Below are 16,889 nucleotides of genomic sequence, written 5' to 3'. Positions count from 1 at the left end.
CCAGTGCTCTGCAATAATCTGGAGGGATGGGGTGGGGAGGGAGGTGGGAGGGGGGTTCAGGATGGAGGGGACACATGTGTGCCTATGACTGATTCATACTGATGTATGGCAAAAACCATCACAATATTGTGAAGTAATTATCCTTCAATTAAATAATTTTTTTAAAAAGAAAACAATTCCTTAATCATATGGTGACTTTATTAAAACCATAGTGTCTAGCTCTTGTAAACAATTTAGAAGTATCCATGAAGATTACATAAATAAACACAAGTTACAACAGGCAGAGGAGAGATAATAAATCAAATCTGACTAGCATAGCTAGATCCTAAAAGCCAGTTTGGTTACTCTTCACATTTTGCCAATTTCCATGTGTGAGATAACATGCTACATTGTGTGAATTTAAGTGTTACATTTAATTACTTGATCTGCCTGTCTTATGTTAGTCAGTGGAGAAATATTTATTGCACTCCCCAGATGAGTAAGTTCAGAAACCATGTTTGCAGGAAACCATCCAAGGGTGGAATAAATGCTAAGCCTCTAAAAATTCCTCTCTCTTCTCTTAAAACTCCTGGAAGGCAGGAAATAACTTGTGTTTTTCTGTATGTGCCCTGTCCAGTGTTCACCCTCAAATGACATTAAACTAGAATAAATAAAACCTTAGAATAGAGCTATCCTCCAAAATGAAAATTAATTAATATGTCGCAGTTCATAGGGCACTTCTTTTATGAGTGAGGAAAGCTAGTTTCAGTAAGGATACGCGTTGCAGGTACTGAAATACGGAACCTGACTCTTAAAACGCTTTATTGCACAGAGTGTAGTTAGGCAGGTCCAGACTTCATTTGCCACTCAACTGCTCTTTTGCAGCATGCAGACCCACCAATTGTCCTGAAAGATGTGATTTTCATTCTTGGATATTGCAGCCCTCTACAAAATGTACCAAAAAGTCTCTGAAAGCAACTAAAGTGATTCTTTCCTTTGAACTGACTTTCAGATCATCCTTTCCCATAAATTTTTGCCAGTCATTCACAGTCTACAAAATAATAGTGATTCAATTCCTCATTCACTAACTCTCTGGTAACTTCCATATTTCAGCATGAATATAACTGAATCTTTTTACGGTATTTTTGTTAAATATTTGTATGTAAAGTCATATGTACACTCTGCTATCTCTCCAGTGATAGCTTCTTAATGACTGAAGTATTTCAGGCATTTAATTCAGTGTTATGCACAGTGTGAGTACTCACCAAATATATACAATGCCTTTATTCTAATAAGCTACCTGTTGAGCCACAAGGGAAGCAATAAGTTCATCACCTCATCACAAAGCAAATATAAAGAAAGCTGCAAATTTATGATATTTGGCTTTGACTTTTATAAGTCCTAGTTATATTGTAACTCTAGGATACTGTATCATGGACCTCATTAACAAGGGTTCCCTGATGTAATAAACCCTAAATAAACTATCTGGTTTACTCCCAGTTCTATCACTTGTTACTATTAATACTTGAGGCTAGTCAATCTACTCTGAGACTCAGTTTTCCCATCTTTGAAATGGAAATTGTTGGGGAGAACACTTACCACCATCCACTCATTCCAGATATTCTCTTCCAGGAGGAATTCTTTCCTTGGAATAATATACCCAGCCAATGGCTGCACCATCCATGCCCCCTCTCTCATCAGGCCTGTCCTCCTTTTAGGAGAAAAGGAGTATTTTACCTGACTGATAACATAGTAGCTCATCCTTTTTTCTTCCCTTTCTCTTTGGAATCTTCCTGCCTTCGTATTGTTTATTCAGTTCAGTTCAGTTCAGTTTAGTCGCTCAGTCGTGTCGTACTCTTTGCGACCTCATGAGTCGCAGCACACCAAGCCTCTTTGTCCATCACCAACTCCCGTAGTTCACTCAGACTCACATCCATCAAGTCAGTGATGCCATCCAGCCATCTCATCCTCTGTCATCCCCTTCTCCTCCTGCCCCCAATCCCTCCCAGCATCAGAGTCTTTTCCAATGAGTCAACTCTTTGCATGAGGTGGCCAAAGTATTGGAGTTTCAGCTTTAGCATCGTTCCTTCCAAAGAAATCCCAGGGCTGATCTCCTTCAGAATGGACTGGTTCGATCTCCTTGCAGTCCAAGGGACTCTCGAGAGTCTTCTCCAACACCACAGTTCAAAAGCATCAATTCTTCAGTGCTCAGCCTTCTTCCCCCATCAAATATCTATAGGGAAAATATTACAACACAAGCTTGTCTTATGATATTATATTTGGTAGAACATAAAACATTTTTATGTGTGAGGAGTTAGTATTTGATTTTAATAATTCTATCATTTATTTCATAGTAAGTTTTTAAAGGAAGATTGATTTACTCATTCAATCAGATGCTAAATCTACTAAAGAATAAACTTAAGTGAATATTTGCAACTATGCTGGAAATAAAACATCTTCCATCCAACAGATTCAGTTATACATGGTTTATTTAGTAATAATTTAAACTTCTAAATAGCTGAAAGAAAATGCTGGATACAGTCTAAGAGTTTAGAGATCCAGTTTAGATTCAGAGAGTGATCCGAATATTGGCTGCAAAGGTTTTTAAAAGTCTGGCACTGTCATAACTTTACCTCTGTGAACTCTAACGATTTTTAAACATGATCTTGTAACTCTGAAAAAACAAAAACTTGAAATGAGCACAACAGATAACTCCGCATGCTTTTCAGCCAAGAACTGTAGTCTTCTGCTGGCCATAAGATCCTTCCACAGCCTAAAGTAACAATAGGTAGATTATCATGACTTTCATTCATTGTCCTAAGTAATGCTGAACAACACAGATACAGCCCACGTTTTCATAGAGATCACATTTGAAACAAGAGCATGGCTACACAGTTAAGCCATTTTCAGTAATGCATAAGCCAACCTTGACAATCATCTTATAAAGTTGATAATTCTCACTTAAACTAAAATTGTTGTTTTAGTTGCTAAGTCATCTCTGACTCTTGCAACTCCATGGCCTGTAGCCCACCAAGCCTTCTCTTCATGGGATTTCCCAGACAAGAATACTGCAGTGGGTTGCTATTTCCTTCTCCAGGGGATATTCCTGACCTAAAGTCGAACCCATATCTCCTGCATTGGCAGGCGGATTCTTTACCATCAGGCCAACTGGGAAGCCCAAACTAAAACTGGCAAGATTCAAACACTGTATTTTCTAAATAAAGTAATTTTTGAAAGAAAAGTAATATTTATTGGGTATAATCTTATTGCACATTATCCTATTTAATTCTCCTAAAACACTTAAGAAAAAATATTGTTTTCACTCTTTAATATATGAAAGAAATGAGACTCACTGAGATTACAAAATACGAAAGAGGTCATACACATTGGTTAATGAAGAAGGAAACATTTCACTCCATTAGATATCAAAGCCTCATATATTTCTGCTAGAATTAGATAAGTTAGTGCCAATTATATCCCATGGACTTTCCAGGTGTCTCAGTGGTAAAGAATCCATCATCTCAATGCAGAAGCTGCAAGAGATGCTGGTTTGATCTCTGAGTTGGGAAGATTCCCTAGAGGAGGAAATGGCAACCCTCTCCAGTACTCTTGCTGGATAATCCATGAACAGAGGATCCTGGCGGGCTACATTCCATGGAGGTGCAAAGAGCTGGACATGACTGAGCACACACACACACACACAAACACACACACACACACACTCTAGGGTTCAAATTCCTAAAGAGAGACTTTCTACAGCATTTGCCTTAATCTGGTCATATCCCAATTCTAAGTTGCTATTCCAATAAGAAAGATTTCTAAGGATAAAAATGATGTATATAAAGACTTTAGTCATAACTTTTGTAGATAGCAATGTAGAGCTTATTTGTGTGTCCCAGTCTATGTACAAAGAGCCTGTGTGTCCCAGTCTATGTACAAAGAGCCATTCACACCATAGACAGTCAATAAGTGCCAAATTAAAATGTTAATACATAAAAAATAAAGCAAATTATAGCCAACAGGATTGGTTCCATAAGGTTTAAATCATTCCTAACAGATACCATTATCAAAGAGACATATCAACACTTTAAGATTACTAGACTGAACTTCTTTAAAACATATCCTTGCTCACATATAACATAACTCTTCATATAAAAGTGTGCTGAAAGTGTTAGTCAATCAGTAATGTCTGACTCTTTGCAGCCCCCTGGACTGTAGCCTGCCAGGCTTCATATCCAAGGAATTCTCCGGGCAAATACACTAAATATACAAATTCTCCAGGCCATTTCCTATCCCAGGAGATCTTCCCAACCCAGGTATCAAACCCGGGAATCTGCATCACAGGCACATTCTTTACCTTCTGAGTTACCAGGAAGCCCTAAAATTGTGTTGAGTGGGGCCAATTCAGTCATGCTCCATCTCTCAGTACTCTATATGTGAGAACAGTTGAACTGATTCAGAATACAGCAATATAATTTCTTTTGTTCAGTTGCTGGCTGGCTCTGCTTCTTAATAGCTGTGGGACTTGACACAAGTAATAAACGTCTCTGTGCCTTGATTTCTACATCTGCAAAGTGAGAATGACAATGGTATCTACTCTATAGTGTTGCTGTATTAAATTAATTACTCTATGGAAATTGCTTACCTGACACATAGCGAGCATTATATGTGTTAGTTGTTATTGCTGTTGCTATATTGTTGCTGCCATTTTAGAAATTCAGTACCTCGTGTCCATAACCCCATAATCCACAAAGGGCTTGAAAGATGAGATTATGGCCAGCCAGAATCTCTTCCTCAGGAGTTCTGTGTTGTGAAACAGAATCAACACCATAGACGTGTCCCTACAGAAGTTAGAAGAGCTGAGATGCAGGTAGTGAGGGCTCCAGGCTGGGCAATAACTGCTCTATGAACCTGTCAATGTCCTCTAGTCAAAGACCATCAGCAGCACATCCGCAGTTCTATGAACTGGATTTACTGACTCACTGCAAGCAGGAGTTCTGTAACACTAGGAATCACAGGACATTTCAGTAAGATATTAGAAATAATTTGTTATAGGATTTGGGCTTATTTTAGGTGATTTTGAGGAGCATTCAAGAAAAACAGGTATCTTCCCTATGTTGGATACCATCTGGAAGAGGAGTGATTCTCTGATTGGATATCTTAATTTGTATCTAGACAATGAAAACAATGAGATCAAGTTAAAGCTAAAATTGTTAAAGAAGCAGTAGGTACTCACTATTAGCCAAGAAAGGGAGATGTTTGTTCATTTTTGTGGTTTGAACAATGCTTTTACCTCTGTTCAAACGTGATCATGAAGTGGTCTTATTTTGTCTTGCTCTACAGTGGCAAAGGAGCCTTGTCTGAGGTTGGTGTTCTATGAAAGTTATTTATATTGAACAGGAGAATGCCACAGATTCACTGAGAATGCCAAGCCAGCTCCCAGCTAATAGCGGCTGCTTTGCTCTTTCTCAGACTAGGTAAGAATGTTTTGCTTTAAGGGCAAAACTTGTAAAGTATTATTATATTATTTACATAGATTGACAGGTTTATAATTTATAGGTCTTTTATGTTCGTTGTATAACTTGAGTCTCTGAGAACAATTCTGGGAGAGAGGTAAGCCGTAGGGCCTCCACATTGTGTAACACTAGGGGGCCCATTTACACTTTTTTCACACTGGCACTTCCCCAGCGGGAATAGTGTCCCCTGGAGTTGTACAACAGGGTTTCCCTGGCAGGGCAGACATTTCTATTCCTTTTTACAACTGGGAAAATTAAGAAACTTCCTGTGTGTTCCTTAGTTCTCAATAAACTTTAGAGTTCTCTCTGGAAACCTGTTCAGCTGCTGCTGCTGGATCCCTGCTTCAGTCATAGTTTCTGGATCCCTCTCTGGATCCCTGCTTCAGTCATAGTTTCTGATTACACAAGCCTGTGCTCTTATGACCTAGACTATACTGGCTACTACAATAAGAAAGGTTCTGCCTTCTTCCATAATTTTGTTTGTGTCTGCCCAAAAAAAGGACACTAAAAAGGGTACTAAATTTACAATCTCTTTCATACAGTCACTGCCTAAAGCAAAAAAAAAAAAAAGTTTGTGTGTGTGTGTGTGTGTGCATTGTCTAAAAAATATACCTTAGTATATTTTGCATACAAGATAAGAGTGACAGATGGAGAAAATGATTTTGAGTTCTGAAGTCATTTTGGAAAACAAAATATCCTGCTAAATTCAGAGGCTAAAAATTTTAAATGCAGACAGAGCTACTAGTAACATGGCTTTCCACTCTTGGAAACCTGCCAAGTAAAATGTCCAAAGCAAATGGAATTTCCCATGAAGTATCCATTAATAGTTAGTTTTGGTCCATCATTGTCTTTTTGTAGCTGGGAAATTCCCTCTTGCTACTAAATTCCTCTCCTGGGACATCATATAATGTGAAACTGAAAATGGAATACTCTAGCAGTTCCCGGAAAGAATGTGAGCTTTAATTCAAATAGATTTGTGCAGAAATCATGTCCCTGTAATTTAAAACTCTGTTGACTTTGGGGAGTTGCTTTACCTCTCTTCATTAAATTACCATCCATGCTTCTTTCGCCTAGTATCCAAGTGTGCTCTGGACTTCACTATCATATGCTGGACTTCCCTATCAGAACATGTATCACACTCTACTGTAATTGTATGCTCAGGTTCTATCTCCCTTAGAATACTAAAAGTATTTTAAGGATAGAGATCACATGTCTTTGGTTATCCTTGTAGCACCTACATTATGGCACATAATATTTGCTAAATTTGTCTGTTGCCTTAAGGAGTTGGATTAGAGATCTGAAGAATCAAGGAAAGCTTACCTCTCATTTACACGTGTGCTTGCTCAGTTGCTCAGTTGTGTCCAACTCTTTGTGACCACGCGGACTGTAGCCCACCAGGCTCCTCTGTTCATGGGATTCTCCAGGCAAGGATACTGGAGTGGGTTGCAATGCCCTTCTCCAGGGGATCTTCCTGGCCTAGGGATAGAACCCAGGTCTCCTGCATTGCTGGCAGATTCTTTCCTGCTGAGCCACCAGGGAAGCCCAACTCATTTACATACCTTTCTTATAATTCTTGTGATTCTTTGTTATGGTAGTTCCAGGAAACTAATACATCGAAGTTCAACTTTTTAACACCTTCTATTTGGAGCTGATAATGGACTCACAGGAAATTGCAAAAATAATACAGAGAGGTCCCTCATATCCTTCACCCAGTTTCCCTCAATGGTTACCAGATGCATTTAGACCAAACAATAGAAAAAAAAATAGAATATGAAATGTTTTTAAATCTTTTATTTGTACTTTTAATAAGTGGTTTATTTTTCCACTTTTCTGTCTTGTTTCTAATTTAAGAGACTATGAGAGATTTCAAGCATATCACTTCGAGCAACTATGTCCCCAAAATAGCACATACAGCATAAATAATTTTTATTCTCAGTAAATGGAAAAATGTGTCTTAATATGATTTTACAGAATTCTGAATAGATGAATTCAACATATACATATCATGCTTCTTTTTAACCTAATTTCCATAAATATTCTCATTTTTCGTTTCTCATTTAGTTGATATAGTTTAGCATCAGTATTCTTTAGGTTTTCTGCCTTTAGCCATTCTTTATGGCCATTAATTAAACACTATACCCTCCACAAAGACTCATTTGAAAAGACCCTGACGCTGAGAAATACTGAAGGCAAAAGGAGAGGGGGACGGCAGAGGATGAGATGGTTAGACAGCATCACCAACTCAATGGACATGAATTTGAGCAAACTCTGGGAGCCAGTGAAGGACAGAAAAGCCTGGTGTGCTGCAGTCCATGGTGTCGCAAAGAGTCAGACATGACGGAGCACATACACACACAAACACACACATACACCCAAGAGACATGATATATATATATATATGTATGTCCACATATATTATTTATTTCGTATTTAAATCTATTAACTTTTTATTGAAGTGTAACCATACATATATATATGAAAAGTGCACATTGTATAACCTCAAAGAATTTTCACAACTGAGCATACCCATGTAACTGGCACCAAGAGTCTAGGTCCTAGATCAAGAAATAATATTTCTATCACCCCAAAATCCTCATCATGTCCCTTCTAGTCACTATGGCCACCCTACAAGAGTAGCTATTATCCTGATTTCTGAAAGCATAGGCTAATTTGTTTATTTTTGTACTTAACAGAAATTGACTCATAAAACGTATACTTTTCTGTGTTCAGCTTTTTTCATCTGATATTATATTTGTGATTCATCAATATTGTAGCCTATTCAATACCATTGCTGTTTCATATTCCATTATGTTAAATGTGCCACAAATTATCTACCCATTCTACTGGTTATGGATATTTGGGTAATTTCCAGTTTGAAGCTATTATAAATAGCATTACTGTGAGGATTCTAGTATAAGCTGTGATTAATCACTCAGACGTGTCTGACTCTTTGCGACCCCATGAACTATAGCTCGGCAGGCTCCTCTGTCCTTGTAGGTTTTCCAAGCAAGAGTACTGAAGTGGATTGCCATGCCCTCCTCCAGGAATCTACCCAACCCAGGGATCAAACACAGGTCTCCTGCATTACAGGCGCACAGATTCTTTACTGTCTGAGCCAGCAGGGAATATCAGTATACCTAGACAATAGAATGGGAAAGAGTAGAGATCTCAAGAAAATTAGAGATAACAAGGGAACATTTCATGCAAAGATGGGCTCAAAAAAGGACAGAAGTGGTGTGGACTGAACAGAGCAGAATATATTAAGAGGTGGCAAGAATACACAGAAGAACTCTACAAAAAAGATTTTAGTGATCTGGATAACTATGATGTTGTGATCACTCACCTGGAGAAGACATCCTGGAGTGAGAAGTCAAGTGGGCCTTAGGAAGCATCATTATGAACAAAACTAGTGTAGGTGATGGAATTCCAACTGAGCTATTTCAAATCCTGAAAAATGATGTTGTTAAAGTGCTGCACTCAATATGTTAGCAAATATGGAAAACTCAGCAGTGGCCACAGGCCTGGTAAAGATCAGTTTTCATTGAATGCCAAAGAAGGGCAATGCCAAAGAATGTTTAAACTACTGCACGTGCACGCGTGCCAAGTCATTTCAGTCGTGTCCGACTCTTTGCCACCCCATGAACTATAGCCCACCAGGCTCCTCTGTCCATGGGATTCTCCTGGCAAGGGTTGCCATTTCCTTCTCAAGCTACTGCACAATTGCAGTCATTTTACATGCTAGTAAAGTAATCAAAATTCTTCAAACTAGGCTTCAACAGTATGCGAACCAAGAACTTCCAAAGTTCCAAGAACTTCCAAGCTGGATTTAGAAAAGGCAGCGGAACTAAGTCAAATTGCCAATATCTGTTGGATCATAGAAAAATCTAGAGAATTCCAGAAAGACATATATTTCTGCTTCATTGACTGCGCTAAAGCTTTTGACGGAGCAGACCAAAGCAAACTGTGGAAAATTCTTAAAGAATTGGGAATACCAGATGACCAGACCTGCCTCCTGAGAAACTTGTATTCAGGTCAAGAAGAAATAGAACCAGACATGGAACAAAAGACTAGTTCAAAATTGGGAAAGGAGTACATCAAGGTTGTATATTGTCACCATGCTTATTTAACTTACATGGAGAGTACATCATGTGAAATGCGAGGCTGGATGAAGCACAAGCTGGAATCAAGATTGCAGAGAGAAATATCAATAACCTCAGATACGCAGACGACACCACCCTTATGGCAGAAAGCAAAGAAGAATTAAAGAGACTCTTGATGAGATAAAAGAGGAGAGTTAAAAAGTTGGCTTAAAACTCAACATTCAAAAAACAAAGATCATTGCATCCAGTCCCATCACCTCACAGCAAACAGACGGGGGAAAAGTGGAAACAGTGACAGACTATTTTCTTAGGCTCCAAAATCACTACAGATGGTAATCGCAGCCATAAAATTAAAAGACACTTGTTCCTTGGAAGCAAAGCGATGACAAACCTAGACAGCATATTAAGAAACAGAGACATTACTTTGCCAACAAAGGTCCATATAGTCTATCGTCAAAGCTATGGTTTTTCTAGTAGTCACATATGGCTGTAAGAGCTGGACAATAACAAAGACAGAGAGTCGAAGAATTGATGCCTTCAAACTTGGTGCTAGAGAAGACTCTTGAGAATCCCTTGGACAGCAAGGAGATCAAACAAGTCAATCCTAAAGGAAATCAACCCTGAATATTCAATGGAAGCACTGATGCTAAAGCTGAAACTCCAATACTTTGGCCACCTGATGCGAAGAGCCAACTCATTGGAAAAGTCCCTGATGCTGGGAAAGATTGAAGGCAGGGGAAGAAGGGGATGACAGAGGAAGAGATGGTTGGATGGCATCACTGACTCAACGGACATGAGTTTGAGCAAACTCCAAAGAGATGGTGAAGGACAGAAAGCCTGGCTTGTGGCAGTCCATGGGGTCGCAAAGAGTCGGGACACAACTGAGTGACTGAACAACATACCTAGACAAGGAATTACTGAGGATGCGCATATCTGTAATTTTAATAGATTCTGCCACAGGGTTTGAATAGTTGGTTATACCAAATGGCACTCTTATCAGCAATGTACAAGAGTTCCAATTGCTACAGAACCTCATCCACACTTGGTATATTCTGTCTTTTTCATTTCAGTTATTCTTGTATTTGTGTAGTGTTATTTCATTGTGGTTTTAACTTGTAGTTCTCTAATAACTAAAGATATAGAATACCTTTTCACAATCATTTGCTATTTACTGTTTAGATATCTCCTCTTGTGAAGTATCTATGTCCACTCCTTAATTTCCTATTGGATTATTGGAGCTTTTAAATTTTAAAATTTTTGAACCATGTGACTATAATACTGTTTTTTAATTTAAAAGAAATGCAATTAAAATATAAATTTTATAGACTCCTATGCTGCATGTTCTCTCCTTCTTAGAGATTTATAATATACTAGTATTTCAGAAGCTCTAAAAAGTCTTAAACTTTTCAACCACAGAACAGTTTGGAGAAATGCTGCTTCCATTCTTATATAATCTTTAGTTTCATGGAATTAATAATTTTTTTTGCTTTCCTATAGTTTTAAATCTCCTGCTCAAATTTTATCACATATTTCTTTAGATCTATCAAACATCTAGCTATATAACTACACACAAATACTCAAAATTAATCATCTAAATAAATAATTTTTATCAGTCTTTCTTCTTGGAATCTGCCATCTCCTTGCTCCAGTGAAAGCAATTGCTCTCTGATCCGGCCACATATCTTTCACCTGGCATTTCCCTTCACATCCTTCTGGTCCTGTTTTCTGGGCCCCATGTCTTTCTTGTTTTGCTGTCATGTTCTACTGCAGTACATCCTCTAGTAGTTTTCTTTTTTAAAAAAGTATATAGATGGAAAATAAATGTTTTTGCATCCTTTATGTATGTGAAATGTTTTTATTCTGCTCTTATACTTTATGAATAGTTTGACTACAGAATTCTAGATTGGAAGCTATTGTAATACAAAATTTGAAATTTCACTGCAGTGTTTTAGCATAAAAGCATGATCACTGAGAAATCAGATGCCATTCTAATACCCACCCGTTTGTTCTTGTTTCTTCCCTCTGATTTCTTAGAATCTTCTATTTGCTCTTAGTGTCTTGATCTTTTTAATGATGTACTTTAATATAGGTCTTTCTTATTCACTGTGGGTGCTGTGTATGTGTGTGTGCGTGCGCACGCGCTCAGCTGTGTTGGACTCTTTGTGACCCCATGGACTGTAGCCTGCCAGGCTCCTCAGTCCATGGGGTTTCCCAGGCAAGAATACTCCAGTGGGCTGCCATTTCCTCCTCCTCTTCCCACCCCAGGCATCAAACCGGCGTCTCTCGAGTCTCCTGCATTGGCAGGTGGATTCTTTACCACTGCGGCCACCTTAGCTGGTAGACCCTTTCAATATGAAGACCTTTGACCTTTGATCCTGGCAAAAATTCTTGAGTTATTATTTTGATAATTTCCTCCCTACTTTTTGTTCTCTTTCTCTAGAGCTCTTAGTTTGTAAACTGAATGAATGAATACGAAAAGTTTTCTAAGCACTTTTTGTAGCAAAAAGCTTATTTAGAAATAAACCACAGATTATCAGACCATAGCTTTAAAGCTAAGCAATTTAAGTTACCAGATTTCAAAACAATCTTTATTACAGCTTCCATTAATTGAAAAATGTAGCATTGCTACTCACATTTCCGGCAATAAAGAAATAAAGGAAGAGTTGAATTTCCCTAGGCAGAAATCCCTGATTCAACTCAAGCATTTCCTATTAATTACGTTTTAGAACTCATTAAATGCCTAGCACGAACTTGCTATTGTGTACAATGTCTGCACCACACGTTGCGAAACAGCCATTTCAGGTGTAGACAGGTGTTTAAGGTAAAAAAAAGACGAAAAGATGCTTCCATCGTTTTTCAGTTGGCATTAAATACTGCGTTCTTCCCAGATCTATGAGAAAGAAACGTTTGCAGTCTTACCTGAAATCAGAGAGAAGGAATCTCTCAAGGTTATTTTTCAATCTCTGGCTGTAATTATGGGCGTCAGGAGAAAACATAGGTGAGGGGAAGAAAACTATGTTGCTAGTAGACGGGACCAGAGGAGAGTCTTCCAAGCGGGAGGGCCTGCGGACCAAGTGTGAGGCGGCTGAGGGGAAATTTCCTCATAGGAAACCCTTCCAAACCCTGGCTGGTCGAGGGCGCGGAGAGAAGACGCACTGAGCGCCCCAGGCTCCTTTCCCACTCTCAGGCCGTCGCCCGCGCCGCGCCGGCCTGGGACACGTGGTCGGAACTCCCGGCGGCGGCGACCTCGGGCGGACGCGCGGGAAAGCCCCCGGCTCGGCGTCCGCCCGCTGACGTCGCTGGAGCGTCTGTGGAGGCGGAGCTCCGAGCGGCCGGCTGCCGCGCCCTGGAGGGCCGGGTCGGCGAGAGGAAGCCCGTCTCCGGAGCGCCGCGTCTCCTCGGCCTTAACCTGTCTCCAGAGAGAGTTCGCCCGGGCCCTGGATAAGGAGCGTGGCGCGGGCCGCCTGGGGGATGAACGGCCTCGCGACCTAGTGTGCGGCCCCGCGCCGGGCGGAGCTGCGGCCGCGGCGGGCACTTCCGGGAGCGGCCGGCGGCCGGAGGGCCGGCGCGGCCCGCCGCCATGAGCGCGGAGCCCGTCTGCAGCGCCTTGCCCGCCATCCCGTACCACAAGCTCGCCGACCTGCGATACCTGAGCCGCGGCGCGTCCGGCACCGTGTCGTCCGCCCGCCACGCCGACTGGCGCGTTCAGGTGGCCGTGAAGCACCTGCACATCCACAGCCCGCTGCTCGACAGGTAGGGCCGCGGTCCTGCCCCTCTCACTGGCTCTCACCCCGGGCACCTGGGCTCCGGAGCCCCGACGGCGGTGACCGCTTCCCCTCGAAGCGGCCCTTCGAGGCTTAGGCTCACCTGGGGGAAAGGCCGGCTTCTCTGGAGATGCCACAGTCTCGCTTCTTGTCACTGCTTCGTTATTTTTTTCCTAGGCTTGCTTTCTCCAGACACCAGAGCCAGCAATCACAGCCCAACTCTAAACGTCCTCTCTACTGAAATTCAGTTGTGTTGACTTCGTTTTTTTCTTTTGAAGTCTAACTCTAGGGTCGCATCGCCCAATGGGTAGCGTTTAGCCACACATAGCTGTTGAGTGCTGAAAATATGGCTGTCTGAACTGAAATGTGTTCTTAGTGGGAAATACACGTTAGATTTCTAGCACTTACTATCAAAACTTGTAATATCTCATGTATAATTTTATATGATATGCTTAGATGGTATCTTTTGATATGTTGTGATAAATATATTGGTAAAGTTCACTTTGCATATTTCTACCTTTTTTTTTTAAGTGGCTACATGAAAATTTCAAATTGTATATGTGGGTCACGTGCTGTACTACAGCACTGCTGTAGAATCTGGGACGTTTTGCTTTGGGCTTTTTGTTGTGGTTTTTGGTTTACTACATGTAGTCAGAGAAGTTTAGACATCAAACTCAACTCAATTTAGTTTCTCCTCACTCTCACGGGAAAGGAAGTATGTCTCTGGAGGAAACTTGTGTAATTTTTACTAACAACAAACTGGAATCAGAAGACTGTTAAATGACGAAACTTTTGAATGCCTCTCCCATTGAACAATTTTAGTGCACTATCTAGATTTCATGGGAGGGCTAGCATTAGTTTCTGTTTCCAGAAAAACCTTTCAACTATATGTATTGGTCAGTGTGTTTAGTCAGTGTGTTTTCCTTCCGGTAGAAATCTAACTAGGCTCTGCATTCAATTCTTAGCAAGTTAACACCCATGATTGCAAACATTCTCCTCTCCCACCTCCCCCAATGAAAGTGAAAGTTGCTCAGTCCTGTCTGACTCTTTTCTACCCCCATGGACTATGCAGTCCATGGGATTCTCCAGGGCAGAATACTGGAGTGGGTAGCCGTTCCTTTCTCCCCGGTATCTTCCCAACCCAGGAATCGAACCCAGGTCTTCCCCCTATATCATATAAGTGAAAATACATCATGCTAGATGCCTGATTTATGGCAGAAAGTGAAGAGGAACTAAAAAGCCTCTTGATGAAAGTGAAAGTGGAGAGTGAAAAAGTTGGTTTAAAGCTCAACATTCAGAAAACGAAGATCATGGCATCTGGTCCCATCACTTCATGGGAAATAGATGGGCAAACAGTGGAAACAGTGTCAGACTTTCTTTTTGGGGCTCCAAAATCACTGCAGATGGTGACTGCAGCCATGAAATTAAAAGATGCTTACTCCTTGGAAGAAAAGTTATGACCAACCTAGATAGCATATTGAAAAGCAGAGACGTTACTTTACCAACAAAGGTCCGTCTAGTCAAGGCTATGGTTTTTCCTCTGGTCGTGTATGGATGTGAGAGTTGGACTGTGAAGAAGGCTGAGCGCCAAAGAATTGATGCTTTTGAACTGTGGTGTTGGAGAAGACTCTTGAGAGTCCCTTGGACTGCACGGAGATCCAACCAGTCCATTCTGAAGGAGATCAGCCCTGGGATTTCTTTGGAAGGAATGATGCTAAAGCTGAAACTCCAGTACTTTGGCCACCTCATGCGAAGAGTTGACTCATTGGAAAAGATTCTTGATGCTGGGAGGGATTGGGGGCAGGAGGAGAAGGGGACGACAGAGGATGAGATGGCTGGATGGCATCACTGGCTGGATGGCATCACTGACTCGATGGACGTGAGTCTGAGTGAACTCCGGGAGTTGGTGATGGGGAGGGAGGCCTAGTGTGCTGCGATTCACAGGGTCGCAAAGAGTCGGACACGACTGAGCGACTGAACTGAACTGAACTGAGATGCCTGATTAGCTGTCAGTATCCAACAGCAGTTAAATTCCTCAGTTTCAGCCCTGCTAATGCTACTGACTTTCATCTGCCTGTGGTTTCTTTTCGTTCTCTTGCTATCAGGCTTGGATGGGCAAGGTCCCACAGTAAGTTTGAGATACCTCTAGGGATTGCTTCCATTTTTTGTGTACCATAATTCAGATTTAGTGATACACAGGGTATGTTTACCCTAGGTGTTGAATTCTGTGTAGCAAGTATGGGGCAATTACATATATATGTATGTATATGTAGTCAACCTTGAAGGGTGGTAATTGACTAGAGAGGGTGGATGTATTTGAGAATCAACTTAAAACATATGGAAATCGAGCAGTTACGGACTCACTAGGTATTTTAAAGCAGATTGATCCTCCCATTTTGGATGCTGCTTCTCAAGATTTTAATTTATCTAAGTTTTGTGCCATTTGGAGCCAAGAAATGAAGCGGGAGTTCACTTTCCATGTTCATTAACAATTTTCATAATCCAAAATTCCTACCAAATTGGGTAGGAAATTAATTCTGCCTTCAAAGAAGCCTTAAGGACCAACACAACACTCTGGCATTACTGCACCGTGTATTTCCTCCTGCTCGTTACCTAGAATGTTAACATTATCTGTGTTTATGACATCTCAGCATAGCACTGGATATGCAGTTGACTCAAAGGATGGCTGTGTCCTCACTTATGAAGTAGGAATAACAAATACATGTACTTCTTGGGCTCTCGTGTGGATAATGTTTGCATTGTTCTTTGAGAGGAAAGAAAAATAAGTTTATGTGCTATTACATTTTCTTATTTTAGTGATTGATGAGTCATTCTCTATAACCTGACTTCTGCCCAATGAATGGACCTTCCCCAGCAATCTCCCAGCTCCTATGAGTACATGAGTTTGACTGGTTGTTCAAACACCTTGTGTAAACAGTTTAACTGTTTTGTGACTGAAAATTTCTTTTTTGCCAATATGTCTATAGAAGCTGTGTTTTACGTTTCTGGGTTTTTTTTGTTTTTGTTTTTTAATATATTGGGTTGGCCAACAAGTTCATTCATATTTTCTGCAAGATGGCATGGAAAAACCCAAATGAACTTTTTGGCCAACTCAATAAAAACCTATTTTTAAACTGTTGTAGCTTATTCTGTTTTCCCACTCTCTCATTCTTTTCAAAATATAACTTCAGGAATTTTCCTTCTCTAATTAAGCAGTGATAGGAAAAAACAAAGGTGTTAGAACCCACAATTGCAATTCAAATCTGACTCCAAACCTGCCACTTATTATTAACATGACCATTAGAAAATTATTCATTTATCTAAGCCCAGTGTGGCAACCCACTCCAGTACTCTTGTCTGGAGAATCCTAGGGACGGGGGAGCCTGGTGGGGTCGCACAGAGCCGGACCCGACTGAAGCGACTTAGCAGCAGCAGCAGCAGTGCTCTCATAGGGATAATAAAACCAACTTTGGTAAAGTGACTGATACATAGTAGGATCACAAGAGAAGGAAGAATGCCTCATACTCCTA

At 40.6% G+C, this 16,889-nt stretch overlaps 1 protein-coding gene across 2 annotated transcripts in view; it reads left to right on the top strand.

Moving 5' to 3' along the window:
- The first annotated feature begins 12,907 nt into the window (after positions 1–12,907).
- Positions 12,908–16,889, top strand: part of RIPK2 (receptor interacting serine/threonine kinase 2) — a 40,158-nt gene continuing 36,176 nt past the window's right edge. Inside the window, exon 1 of one of the 2 annotated variants that reach the window (XM_061439429.1) lies at positions 12,908–13,348. In XM_061439429.1, the coding sequence (XP_061295413.1) occupies positions 13,176–13,348 (173 nt within the window). In that variant the 5' untranslated portion in view covers positions 12,908–13,175. The remainder of the gene's footprint in view (positions 13,349–16,889) is intronic. The other variant, XM_061439428.1, reaches the window with a different exon arrangement.

Source organism: Bos javanicus, chromosome 14 (genome assembly GCF_032452875.1).
Source record: "Bos javanicus breed banteng chromosome 14, ARS-OSU_banteng_1.0, whole genome shotgun sequence".
NCBI lineage: Eukaryota > Metazoa > Chordata > Mammalia > Artiodactyla > Bovidae > Bos > Bos javanicus.
This window is presented reverse-complemented; position numbering and strand designations above follow the sequence as displayed.